General features: G+C 48.2%; 1 protein-coding gene across 1 annotated transcript in view; it reads left to right on the top strand.

The window, feature by feature from the left end:
- Positions 1–8,284, top strand: part of LOC119431831 (sodium- and chloride-dependent glycine transporter 2) — a 58,944-nt gene extending 50,660 nt beyond the window's left edge. Inside the window, exons 9-12 of the mRNA XM_037699291.1 lie at positions 3,642–3,777; positions 4,927–5,045; positions 6,444–6,556; positions 8,078–8,284. Coding sequence (XP_037555219.1) covers positions 3,642–3,777; positions 4,927–5,045; positions 6,444–6,556; positions 8,078–8,284 — 575 coding nt within the window. The remainder of the gene's footprint in view (positions 1–3,641; positions 3,778–4,926; positions 5,046–6,443; positions 6,557–8,077) is intronic.
- The last annotated feature ends 5,020 nt before the right edge of the window (positions 8,285–13,304 follow it).

The raw sequence follows: 13,304 nt of genomic DNA, 5'->3' as shown, positions 1-13,304 counted from the left end.
TTTAGAGTGCATCTGACACTCCCTAATTGATTCACTGCCCTTAGCAACACTTAGGGGGCAGTGGTTGATAAATAAGCACAATACATATGTTCTAAATTTGAAATTTTATATACCTCTTGCGAATACGGTAAAATACACCTACCGTCATGTGGTATTTGTTGAATCTGTAGTATTTTACCCCACAAGAAATTACAATAGATTACAATACAATTACAATTACAATAGGCTGTGCTGCCTTTTAAGTCACGAGGTAAAACTATTTTGTCAACTAGGAGAGTAAAGTTATACTAGAGTATTTGCTGATGGCAATGCAATGTTATCGCATGTAGCGTTGAAGTGGTCCTATTACAACCATAGAAGAAATCAATAACCCAGATAGTTGAGCCCAAATAACATCCTTTTTTCCTTTCTGCATTGTTCGAGGCGTAGGCTGAATCAGGAAAGTGCGTCTAGGGTACGCTAAAACCATTACATTGAAAATATCTCTAAGCAAATCTATTGGGCTGACTAATTTTTGAGAAGATGTTTAGTACGTTGGTGAACGATTTTGATCGGATGTCTGCTTACTACGCGGGTTACTTTGGTACAGCTTCTAGGCCAGGTAGCCATATTCACAAATGTTGGCTGATGTAGGCGAATTAATAAATAGAAAGTACACTAATAATTATTTATGCTGCTGCAATAAATAAATTGCGAGTACAGAATATTGGGATTTAGATTCGGACCCGCAATGTGAGCATGCCCAATATTTAGGTTTCGCGAGTTGGCCGACTTTCATGAGGACCAGATGACTTCGGGGTGACGAGCAGACAACCTCTAAAAAAGCCTGTCTATGTTCCGTCTAATCACCAAAAGACGCCCATCACTTCCCGGGTCCCAAGAAGTCGCTGTGTCAAGCAACGCGCCGCAACACAGCGTGGCCTTCCAACTACCCTTGTCTCATTATCCCCACTTCTCTGCAATACGGAACGCTTGAGGTGCCCACTATTTAGTACGCCAGTTACTGTGCTTTTTGCTTTTCCTTAAGCACAACTAGTACTAAGACAATGCTTGGCTGCACTTGCAATTGCTGCTCGTGCCGATGGTCCAGCGGGTTCAGTGCTCTACGCGTACGTATTCGCATGAATGGCATGTCATCGTGTGGCTTGGAAGAGGGAATCTACTATCGGATCCCTAAAAAACGGGAGGCGCTATGAGTTGCGGCCCTTGTTGACCTAAAATTTTTATTTTGAAACAGCCACTCAATTTCGTTGTTAGCATACCTAAAAATGTTTATCCACTGAAAAAAGAAACATTGGCTAAATGTAAGTAATTTTAATTGAACACTTTGAAATTTGGATAATAATATTAGAACGATATAGAAATGGCAACATGTGATCAGTGACCTTGCAATATGCGCCGCATCGAGCTGTCGGTGGCTCTAAAGCTTGTCTGGAGAAAGCATTCGAGGAAGCTTTCCTCACTATAACAGAATGTGTAATGAATTGCCGTAAATGACATCTTGGTGAGGGCTCGTTGGCTAATCTTTAGAACTATGCTGAAACAGCGCGAATGAAATATGGACACACAGAGAAACAAACACTACAGAACAAGCGCTGTAGTATTTGTTCTGTGGTATTTGTGTCTGTAGGTGTCCTTGTTTCCGTGCGCTGGTTTGAGCATAGTTCTAAGTTGACAGTTTTCTTAAACAAAAATCAACAGAAACATACAATCATGAAGATAAACCGCGACCAGTGGAACAAACTTCGTTTATGTTATGCTGGAGGGGCTACACCGACTGAAGGTTAGAATGGAAACCAACGAAAAGTGAAGTACAAAGCTTAGACATTACCGGAGTGTTTTGTAGGACACGAAAGTGGAAGGCTTACGGCAACGACTCGGTGCTGCTTTTGATGGGCATTTACCTCGAAAATACAGTTTGTGTTGAATGGGAAGGGATCAGGAATGAGGAGAAAGCTAATATGAACAAGGGAATGAGACAGGGGACTGAGACAGACGTCCGACCGTCCGCCAGTCTGTCCATCCATCCATCCTTAAGCCAAGAGAGATCTTCGAGTGGAGGGGCGTTTTATTAATTTATAAATACTGCTGTATCTATACGAAACGCAGTAGGGGTGGGTCAGTACAAAACATATTAGATACAAGAACATAGTTGGAAAATATGTCAGGTTAAAAGAACGCACAGAAGAAATAAAACATACTTAGAGATTGCAAAAAAAATGCTGTCAAGTTTTGACACAATATGCATTTCGTCACTTCAGTAGAAAATTGTACCGTGGGTAGCCTTCTGACGGAAGCATCAAGTTTGTTGCACAATCGAACTGTTGACGGGAGAAAAGAACATTTAAAACTGCTTAGATGAGACCAGAGCAGGACGATGTTCATGGACAATGCCGACCGTGACAGTGGCCGGTACATGTTCGAGCAATGGCTTCTGAACTTTCTGTCATCAGCATCACTGTTCCGAGTTCAAATCCACGAGAATATGCGAAAAAAAAAAACAACTACCACGAGAGCAGCAGTTCGCCAAGGAATGGGCAGATAGTTATTCGCTCAGTTTTGCTCAGTCTTCTCTGTGCCACAATTTCTTCTGCTAGAAATCACGCTAATAAACCGTAGTCAAATCCTCGAAATCTTGTCATTGAAACTTGCAACGATATAAATTATGCAGTCGAAATAGCACGTTTGTCACAAATATTGAACGTTGCTTGTTGAATGCTACCAATTCTTAAGGGCTGCAGTCTCTTGTTTTGTTTGCGCCCATGCACTTGTGTTTTGGTTTTATTGATATATCCAGTATACATCACGAGCTTTGGGCGGAAGACGACGACGGTAGGGACTTGCCTGTTGTGCCTGTCTTTTGTACATAATCTGTACACAGATTTCATCATCATCATCATCATCATCATCATCATCAGCCTATTTTTATGTTCACTGCAGGACGAATTCAGGCTGTATCTCCAATTACCCCTATCTTGCGCTAGCTGATTCCAACCTGCGCCTGCAAATTTCCTAACTTCACCACCTAGTTTTCTGCCGTCCTCGACTGCACTTAACTTTACAGAAGCCGATCATGCATACTTACTTCAGCAAATGAACAATGTATGGGACGTGAGCAGCTTGCCAGAAGAATGGAAGACAGCCAGCATCATTTTCATTCTGAAGCCTGGCAAGCCTCAAGCCATAGTGAATCTGTGTCCAATATCGCTAAAATCATGCGTCGGTAAGCTGATGGAGCGTATCGTGCTGAACAGACTTCTTAGTCACCTTGAGAAAAGCCAACACGTACCCCATAATTTTATTGGATACAGGCACCACTTATCTACTCCAGACGTTCTGCTGCAGCTCCACGAAGAAATCACGAAGGAAAGAAGCAGTGCTCAACTTAAAGCCATTCTTGCTATCGATCTCAAGAAAGCTTTTGATTATGTCAACCACGATGCTATGCTGCAAGAGCTCGAAGCTACTGGCTGCGGGAGAAAGTTTTATAATTATATGAGGGACTTCCTATGGAGTCGCACTTACACGCTACGAGTAGGGAACACAACCTCACAACAGTATCCCCATCCGCAGACAGGTATCCCGCAGGGTTCAGTGATCTCGCCCACACTCTTTAATCTTGCCATGTGCGTGATCCATAGAGCTCTACAAGACATCCCCGGCATCAAATATGCGATCTAAGCAGATTACATTACCATCTGGATCAATGGGGGCTCGCCTGGACACATCCAAGAAACTGATGGCGCCCGACATTCCGCAACCAGCCCAGACGACAAGGTGGGCTCCTCTGCTTCTGCAGCCTTATCAAGAGGCAAGGCGAAAGTTTCCTAAGCTTAGCGAAGAGCTCACCCGTGATCAGGGTGTGCTCATCCGTCAGGCCCAGAGTGAAACACTCCCGACGCCAGCGCGAATGCACCTGCTCCGCGGGCTCTTACCTGATCCGTGCTGACACTGTAGCGAACACCCGAACACATCCCATATCCTCTGGTCCTGTGGACCGCCCCCACCTCCCTTGCCTGCCCCTACAAATCTTTCCCTTAAACCCCATGCCGGGTGGCTGACATAAGCCACCAGCACCGACGACCAACGGCACCTTGCGGCGTTTATCGGTGCGGCACTGAAGAATGCCGCAAGCGAGGCTCTGGACTGATGGCCTTTTCACCACACCACGCAACATGAAAATAAAGTTTTTTTTTCTCTCTCTCTCTCGACTGCGCTTCCCTTCTCTTGGTATCCACTCTGTAACTCTAATGGTCGACCGGTTATGCATCTTACGCATTACATGGCCAGCCCAGCTCCATTTTTTCCTCCTAATGTCAACTAGAATATCGGCTTTCAGCGTTTGTTCTCTGATCCACACCGCTCTCTTCCTGTCTCCTAGCATTAGGCCTAACATTTTTCGTTCCATCTCACATAGCTTTCACGGTTTCTTAAATCCTTGTGCCACGTTTTGGTGGAGATGTGGGGTACAGCTAACGCAAGACGGAGCTCCGAAGCCGACATAGCCTGGCCGCTGCCACCGTGCAAATTGACAAAGAGGCTGCAACAACAGTGACCAAGACGGTTACCACCATACCAACCACCATCTTCTCTAAGCCCCGCGGCGCTGGCACGTTTACGGGTACCGGCAACCTTGGCGTCGAAGATTGGCTCCGGATGTAAGAGCGTGTCAGCGAAAATAACAGGTGGGATGAGACCCTTATGTGAACCGACGTGATCATCTATTTGAAAGGCATGGCAAGGGTCTGGCTTCAGACACACGAAGATGAGGTAACGAGTTGGGAGCAATGCAAGAAAAAGCCCTGCGACCTTTTTGGAAGGACAGTTGGAATGCAACCAGCCGCGAAGAAAGAACTTGGTACTCGAGCCCATACGTCAGCCGTGTCATATGTGACCTGTATTCAAGACTTTCTTTCCCTTTGCCAGCAAGCCCGACGACCGAATGCCGGAAGGTGAAAAGGTCAATCATGTGCTGAAGGGCATTGCAGACGACACAATTAACCCGCTCGTCTACAAGAACTTCACCTGCATTGACGACATCATTGGTGAATGCAGGCGTTTCGAAGAAGCTAAAGGCCGTTGAATTGTCCATGAGTATACCCGTCTTCCAGATACAGCCGCCACATGATCGTGCGAAGACCATTCCGCGCCTCAGCCGACCATGCCTGTTAGCATTGTGCGCATCGTTCGCCGAGAGATGCATCGCCGGCTAGCTCCTAGACGTATGCCGCTAATGATTTTCGACCGATGGTTCCCTCATCCTGTCCTTCCTTCGCCAAGAGCTGACAAACCTTTGTGTTCCCTTCGTTTGCTCCATCAGCCGATCCTACACCTTCACTCCTGTCCCCATCACTCCTCACGGCCCTATCGTAACTCAGTGGAATGTCAAACACCAGATGTCAGGCCTATTTGGTTCCGTCCCAAGCTCGTGCTCTCCCTCTTTTCTCTTGTTGGTGATATTTCCCGTCACTGCCGCAACATGTGGACGCCCTCATTTCGATCTCCATTCCATCATTGGTGTCGCTCACCGGGTAGTCGCCCGCTGCCGGAAGAACCCATAGAGCCATACCACTATGATGAGGCCTCGCCACCTACACGGCAGAGCCATTCGCCTTCACCACGACGCCTCCTGCCTCGCCCAACTTCTGTTTGCCTATCTCTATCGCCCATGTACCGGAGCTCGTCGGAAAACTGACGGGTACAGCTCCGAGGGGTGACGTTGCTACATCGACCCGGTCTCAAATTCCTGTGCTGACCCTGCCAATGCATAGAAATTTACTTCAGGTGTGTGTGGATGGTGTCCTTTTGACGGCTTTGATTGATACTGGTGCGCACATCTTTGTCATGAGTGACCATCTTCGTAGACGCCTGACTTAAAGTCCCCACATCTGCTGCGTCCTGTGTTGTGCGAGTCGCCGACGGAAGAACGCTGGCCGTCAAAGTAATGTGCGCGCCTCGTGTCAGTGGCGCCAGCCGTCAGACCTCTGTTCTTTTCACTGTTCTTGAAGAATGTCCCGACGACGTTATTTTGGGTCTCGATTTTTTATCAGCGCATTCAGCTTTGATTGACTGCTCCGCGGAACTTGTTCAGCTCGATATGCCCTGCACTTCTGACCCTCCTGAGGAAGTTCACAGCAGATTGTGTTCTACCCAGCACATTCCTCTTCCGTCCCAAGCTCGTGCTCTCCCTCTTCCACCTTGTCCCCAGCCTTGTATTAATATTCTGATTTTCATGCGCCATATTTGTTTTTTTCTTGTGTTAAGTTGTTTGTTTGTATTGATACTGTTAAGCTGTTCGCACGCTATGTTTTATGTATATACGGCCTTCGAAGTGTTCTTTTGCATTCTTTGATAATATTTTTAGGTCCTAGACCTCTATCATTTTCGTACTGCGATAGCCGTGCTACTAATGAAAGAAATTTACGTTGGTGGTTTCTGTGCAGAATTCGTGTTTCCGTTCATCATCTTCCCCGAAGTCGTGAAGTCAATGTCCATGCCCCGGCTCTGGTCGGGAATATTCTTCTCTGCACTCTTCCTGATGTCAGTTGATTCAATGGTGAGTTAACCCAGCACCGAAAGAGGTGGCGTCAAAGGTCGGATGGGAAGATGTCGGCTACGAATATGTCGCGTAGCGGGTAGTCATACTATCAACAAAGGAACTACAACACTTCAAGGCAAACAACAGCGTCTGCTCCATCTCTTCTTCATCCGAGTTTTACGCGACATTTTGTCCCAAGTATTGGCTAGCTTGCACATCTAATAGCCGATAGCGCAAAAGCTTTTAAAACTCCCCTTAAGTGCACTATTTAAGGATCTGTTTTCCCTTTGCAAACGTGTACTTTTTTCTCAATTGGGATCATAAATAAATGGTTGTTGAACCGGTGATGAAACACGAATGTGTAGAAACGCATTGCATGTTCTGTGGTTAGTACCAAGATGCAACTAACGTGCTGTACCTCAATTATCGCATTATTAGGATTTATTTCCTGCTGTCTCACGCTGGCAAAATTAGATTATATTAGTTTTTGCGCAATGATGATCTAGGTATTACATGTACTGCGTCCGTAATAGTATTGCAAGTATACAATGCAGTAGTGTGAAGCGTACTGTGACGTATTAGCCATTTCCAAATTAGGTATAATGTTGTTTGCAGGCCGTTACAATTTTTCTATTGCATTTTTTTACTGCCTTCTAACAGTGTGGGGCGTGAGCGTGCACCGGTCAATACGAAGCTCGAGAAAAGTGGCTCAGGAGGTGTAGCAATCATATTTCTCCAATACCGCTGCTGCATTTTTGGCGTTTATGGATGTACGAGTTTCTGGTGGTTTGGTTATGAACATCACGGCGAAATATGGAGACAAAGGGACGAGTATATAGTTTGCGCTGTTTTGTATTGCACTTGATTCTTCGCACTATTGGTATGTCACTGCCGACATACAGACTTCTTCACAAGTACTGATTGTTCTGAGCCAGAAATATATACGTTAGTTTTGCATATTAAGTACAATAGGCACGACATTCTTAACACACCCGCTTATACATTACAGTGTCTATTACCAAAACAATACCAGCACCACCATTCCCCCTTCAAATGATGGATGTCGAGACATAAATTACCAGACACCTGAGTAATTAAATATTGTAGAACAAAGAACAATATATAAGAACACTTTTGATACATCACAGTTCCTACAAACCAAAATGCACGCTAAACTTTATATGTGGCAGAAAAAACAACTTTTTTTTTCCGGCATATCAGTATATTTGTTTTGTGTTGCATATAAAGTTCATCGGATAGTAGTGTTGGTTCACGTGAATGAACTGTGCGTGCAACCTGCGTGTTGAAAGTACATCATCAATTAAATGTGCACAGAATGTATTTGGAATGACCTGAATCGAATGTAAGTGCATATTTGTATGTCAACAGGAGCGATTTCGAACAGGAGCGAGCACCTCTGTCAGCCCACAGCCCTCTATCTGTCTAAGAAAGAAAGAAATCTGCTGGAACTGAAACTGTTCAATGCGTGGCGAAGTTCGTATGTGTAGCATATTTAGAATTACCGCGTGCTTCACGCAGATCTTCAATCTGTGCACTGTGATCGCGTGCGCCGAAGACCTTTTCCCGCGTGTCCGCGCCAACAACAACATCAACAAGGTGGCCTTCTTCGCGTGCATCGGCATGTTCGTGTCCGGCTTCCCAACCGTCACCCAGGGCGGCACTTACATTGTCAAGCTCCTCGAGGACCACACCATCCACGGTGTCATGAGCCAATTCATACTGTAGCGCCAAACGACGCCGCAACGCAGCGACCCCAAGATCGGCGCTCTCGGCTTGACAGCCGAGGAGAATAAAGTTGGGCGGCGCGTGCTTACGGCGCAAGCACGGCACGCGCCAGTCCGTTCTGAAAGCCTGCTGAGCTGGTCCTCTTGGTCGTGCGCTCTGCAGCGACCCCTCGGTTTCATACATTGGTGACCCGGACGTGATCCTCAGAGTATCAACAAGGACCGATTCAGCATCGCCTGCTACCGAGCCAGTCCCGCGGCCATGGACCAGCTGGAAGAAGAGTGGCGCCCACCGACGCTCGACGACCCTTGGCGTTTGCAACTGTGGCCCTACCGTCCGCACAGCCCTATCGTGTGGTTCGTGCAGGTAGACGCACAGCTATACGTAAATGGCGTGTCGTCGCAGCTCTGGCGGTACCTACTCCTCAAGCGAGAAATTCCCACCGACGTCTTCTCTCGTCTTGACCTTCCGTCATCAGACCAGAACATGTACGAGGGCCTCAAGACCGCCTTCTTTCAACACTTTGGCGTACCAGTTCCCGATCACTTACGCAGCACGACACAGTTTCCTTCAACGGCTGACGCTTCTGAAGGAATGGCTCAAACTACGTCGTCCTCTTCGCCATCGGCACCGGGTGAACGCTGCGCCACTGCTCGCGAATCTTCCGCCGCACCTACACCACAGGAGCCACTGTGTGGAGACAACACGACAACTGCGCCTCCCGCGTCTCGTTCGTTCCCCGACGACGAACAACCTCCCGCCACACTGCACGCACCATCAACTACACAACTGGTGAGCCCGCTAGTCCTCAGCAACGACCACCTGGCCTCCACGCCCGAGCATACCAAAGAGTCGGCATGCACTCCACCCCCACCCGAGTTACATGTCGTCCCCAGTCCAAGCCGTGGAGATGACTCAGCAGCGAGCCGTGCCTTGACGGCTGTCGGGACGCATATCAGTCCACCTGTTCCGAGTGAAATCCTGCGGCAACACTGCGGTGAGACTGGTCCGGCAGCTATCACGTGCACTGCACTTCCTAGCAACGCCAGCTTCTTTCCCGTGGAGCCCTTGTCGCCGGCCTCCTCTCGCAACACACGTTCAGTGTCTCGACTTCAACGCCCCAACGACACTGCCTTGACGTTTGGCCACAAGGATGCCTCCTCGGCTTGCGGTGCTCGGCGTCGGAGAACCCGTGCCCAGCGGAGCCGGCAGCTCCGCTGCTTCGCTGGTTTTCGTCGCTGCGTCCACCCGATTTTACACAGGTGCCAGGCCGGACGCTGCTACCGCGCACTTCGAAAGCGCCCGCCCTCAACACCAAGCCTATGTTCACGGGTCCGACTGACATTCACACGTTGGCACCACGCTAACTTCGATAGAGCGAACCGGGCCCCGTCGTTGCGGGCTTGTCACCACGGTCGCAGCATCAGCGGGGGCCGGATTCGATGTTGCTATCGGCGCCGACGCACCCCACCACCGTCTTCACCGCTTGACCAGCCCAAACTTGGACGATGTCATCGTGGCTGCCGCGTTCCCCGCACCCTTCTGCGATCGTCCGTCCATGCAGACCGACCAGGCAACATCTGCACCTGCAGCTTGGAACGCGAATGGCGTCGCGCCTGCGCCTTCCGCGATGCAGGGATCATGAGGTCAATGTTCCTCAAGCTGCCGCCACCAAAACCTCGTCCACTGCTGCACTCCCAGGCCAGGCCACCGTAGTGAATCGCGCATATTTCGCCGTTCCGTCTGGGCGGGGGGCCCTGTAGCGCCAAACGACGCCGCAACGCAGCGACCCCAAGATCGGCGCTCTCGGCTTGACAGCCGAGGAGAATAAAGTTGGGCGGCGCGTGCTTACGGCGCAAGCACGGCACGCGCCAGTCCGTTCTGAAAGCCTGCTGAGCTGGTCCTCTTGGTCGTGCGCTCTGCAGCGACCCCTCGGTTTCTTACAATACCACTCATCGAGGTTGTGTTCGTCAGGTACTTCTACGGTGAGATGGCTGTCTTGTCTTTCGCGCAGGCACTGTCTTATGTGCGACGGAAGTGCTTTTCTAGCTGTCCTATATACGTTTGAGCCATGTGTGTTTTGCGGGAGAGGCATGTATATCGAGCCTGCTTCAGAAAGGATCAGGAATGAGGGAAGCGAGTTTATTGAAACCCAAAACATTTCCGCGAAATAGAATAGGTTGGGCATGGCGAAATATTTATCTTCCTGCGTGCTCTAGACATCAAGTTTTTTATATTGTGAGACAGCGATAACGCCAATTTCGGTTTTAAGTTGATGCTGCAGCTGTTCTGGTGTGCGCTCGCTCCAATACAAGTATCTCTAAATTGCAAGAACTCTTCGCTATAGAAGGAATTGATGGGAATTGGGTGAACCAGGAATTGAGCGAGACACCTTGTTAAGGATGACGAGCGGCATCTTGACAGGGTGATTGAAAGAATTTAAGAATAGTTGGGGCGATGGAAAGTGCCGAGTGAAGTAAAGCAATGCGGTGGACAGCCCGGCTCGGTCCCGAAGCCGTGGCAAGCTTGTCTTCGTAGAAAATAGGCGTATACTTGAAGCGTGATAAATGGGGCTACCCAATAAAACAATTTTCACGGCAGTCATGTCTGGAAAACCACTGTGTGCTGTGTTGACTTTTTAGCTTGGAAACTGCGCTGGTGGAGCCAGAATTTGGCAATGTAGACTTTTTATTGCGTTAGCATAAGAAGTGTCAAAGCAGGAAAAAGTGAAGTGTGGGAACCCGGCCACGCGGTAGAGGTAGAGTGCAACTGACTGTAGTCTGCCGGGGCCCACCGTTAGTTTAATTCATAAATCCGGGAGATGAAACAGGTGTGACGTATAGTTAACGCATCTCTCTCGCAATTACCGGTAAATCATCAATGATTTATTTTTTTATATTTTTGTTTACCGGAATTGCGCAGCAACTTGAGCGCAGTAATGCTCACTTCCGCACGTGGCGGCGAATCCTTGGAATGTTTTGTTATACCAACATAACACGCAGACTAGTTGTCTTCTCGTGATGTTTGTCGACATTTTTAGAAAAGTTGACTGCTCTTTCTCAATGAAATCTACGCATAGCAAACCCTGGCCGTGCCAAAGACGAATATTTTTTGCTGCATCCATAATGATAAACATTTATCTACTAATAAAAAGCGACCCGATTCTCCCTGCATCTCCGAGTTCAGCAGTTTTTACCCTCATTGGGCTTCACCCACAGGTCTGCGACGGTTCTCGTTCGACGTGCAGTTCATGCTCGGCCGACAGCCCAGCTACTATATGCAGACGTGCTGGACCCTCTTGTGCCCCTTATTGATGACGGTGAGATGCACTAACTCGTATCGTGACGCTGAGCGATGCCAATATGCTGAGTGAATAACTCATTTTCTTAAATTTTTGTGCGCAAACAAACAGGGACAAAGAAAAAGGGGACACAAGGACGAGCGCTTGGAGGACGTCTGTTGACGTCTGTGACGTCAACAGATGTCTGTTTGACGTCTGTTTTGCTCTCGCAGACAAGATAACGCAGGCTCAGTTTCCTCAAGCAAGCATTCAACACTTCGCAATGCGGATGTATTCACCTGCACCGCGGTTTTATGAAAGGAAGAAAAGAAATTAACACCACGAACGTACGCACATACTCGCGAAATTGGAGAGGGCTAAATCCGACGATGTAGCCTAATGGCCTTTAGTGTAATGCTGAAAATGTCGGTTTAGCTTTCACCATCAGCAAGTTGTTTTTCTCGTACAGCTTTACTCCTTTATTTACTAATGAGATTAGCAGTCTTAGGGTGCTTCCCGAACTTTCCGGGGTCTGTGTGTCTGTTTATCTATTTTTGTATTTGACGTTTTTCTAGCCAACTTGGGTAACTGATTATGTAGGCATAGTCCATGGCTAATGAGTAGTACGTTCGGTAATAGATGGATGGATGGAAAAACTTTACTGAAAGGTCGGGCGGGCTACTGTCCTGTGGGAACATGGTTCGAAACCAACCATAGGACCAACTAATGTGGCACTGGATATGGGCCACTAGGCATGTGCCGCGTTTCAACGAACCTCTTTGATGCCAACTTGTAACACTGGGAGGAGAGTAGAAAAAATGCAGGGAGAGAGAGGGAAGTTAGCCAGTGTAAGTACCAGCTGGCTACCCTGCGCTGAGGAAAGGGGTAAAGGGAATAAAAGGGGACAGAAGCAACAGTGGGTAGGTGCTACTTTGTCTGCGCCGCTCTTTTTTAAACCTCTTTGACGCCAACTCGGAACAGTGGGAGGAGAGTAGAAAAAATGGAGGGAGGGACAGGGAAGTTAGTGTAAGTACCAGCTGGCTACCCTGCGCTGAGGAAAGGGGTAAAGGGAATAAAAGGGGACAGAAGCAACAGTGGGTAGGTGCTACTTTGTCTGCGCCGCTCTTTTTTAAACCTCTTTGACGCCAACTCGGAACAGTGGGAGGAGAGTAGAAAAAATGGAGGGAGCGACAGGGAAGTTAGTGTAAGTACCAGCTGGCTACCCTGCGCTGAGGAAAGGGGTAAAGGGAATAAAAGGGGACAGAAGCAACAGTGGGTAGGGGCTACTTTGTCTGCGCCGCTCTTTTTTAAACCTCTTTGACGCCAACTCGGAACAGTGGGAGGAGAGTAGAAAAAATGGAGGGAGGGACAGGGAAGTTAGTGTAAGTACCAGCTGGCTACACTGCGCTGAGGAAAGGGGTAAAGGGAATAAAAGGGGACAGAAGCAACAGTGGGTAGGTGCTACTTTGTCTGCGCCGCTCTTTTTTAAACCTCTTTGACGCCAACTCGGAACAGTGGGAGGAGAGTAGAAAAAATGGAGGGAGGGACAGGGAAGTTAGTGTAAGTACCAGCTGGCTACCCTGCGCTGAGGAAAGGGGTAAAGGGAATAAAAGGGGACAGAAGCAACAGTGGGTAGGTGCTACTTTGTCTGCGCCGCTCTTTTTTAAACCTCTTTGACGCCAACTCGGAACAGTGGGAGGAGAGTAGAAAAAATGGAGGGGGAGACCAGGGACGTTAGTG

Source organism: Dermacentor silvarum, chromosome 10 (genome assembly GCF_013339745.2).
Source record: "Dermacentor silvarum isolate Dsil-2018 chromosome 10, BIME_Dsil_1.4, whole genome shotgun sequence".
In the NCBI taxonomy this organism is placed as follows: Eukaryota; Metazoa; Arthropoda; class Arachnida; order Ixodida; family Ixodidae; genus Dermacentor; species Dermacentor silvarum.
Note: the sequence above shows the minus strand (reverse complement) of the source record. Positions and strands in the feature narration are given on the sequence as shown.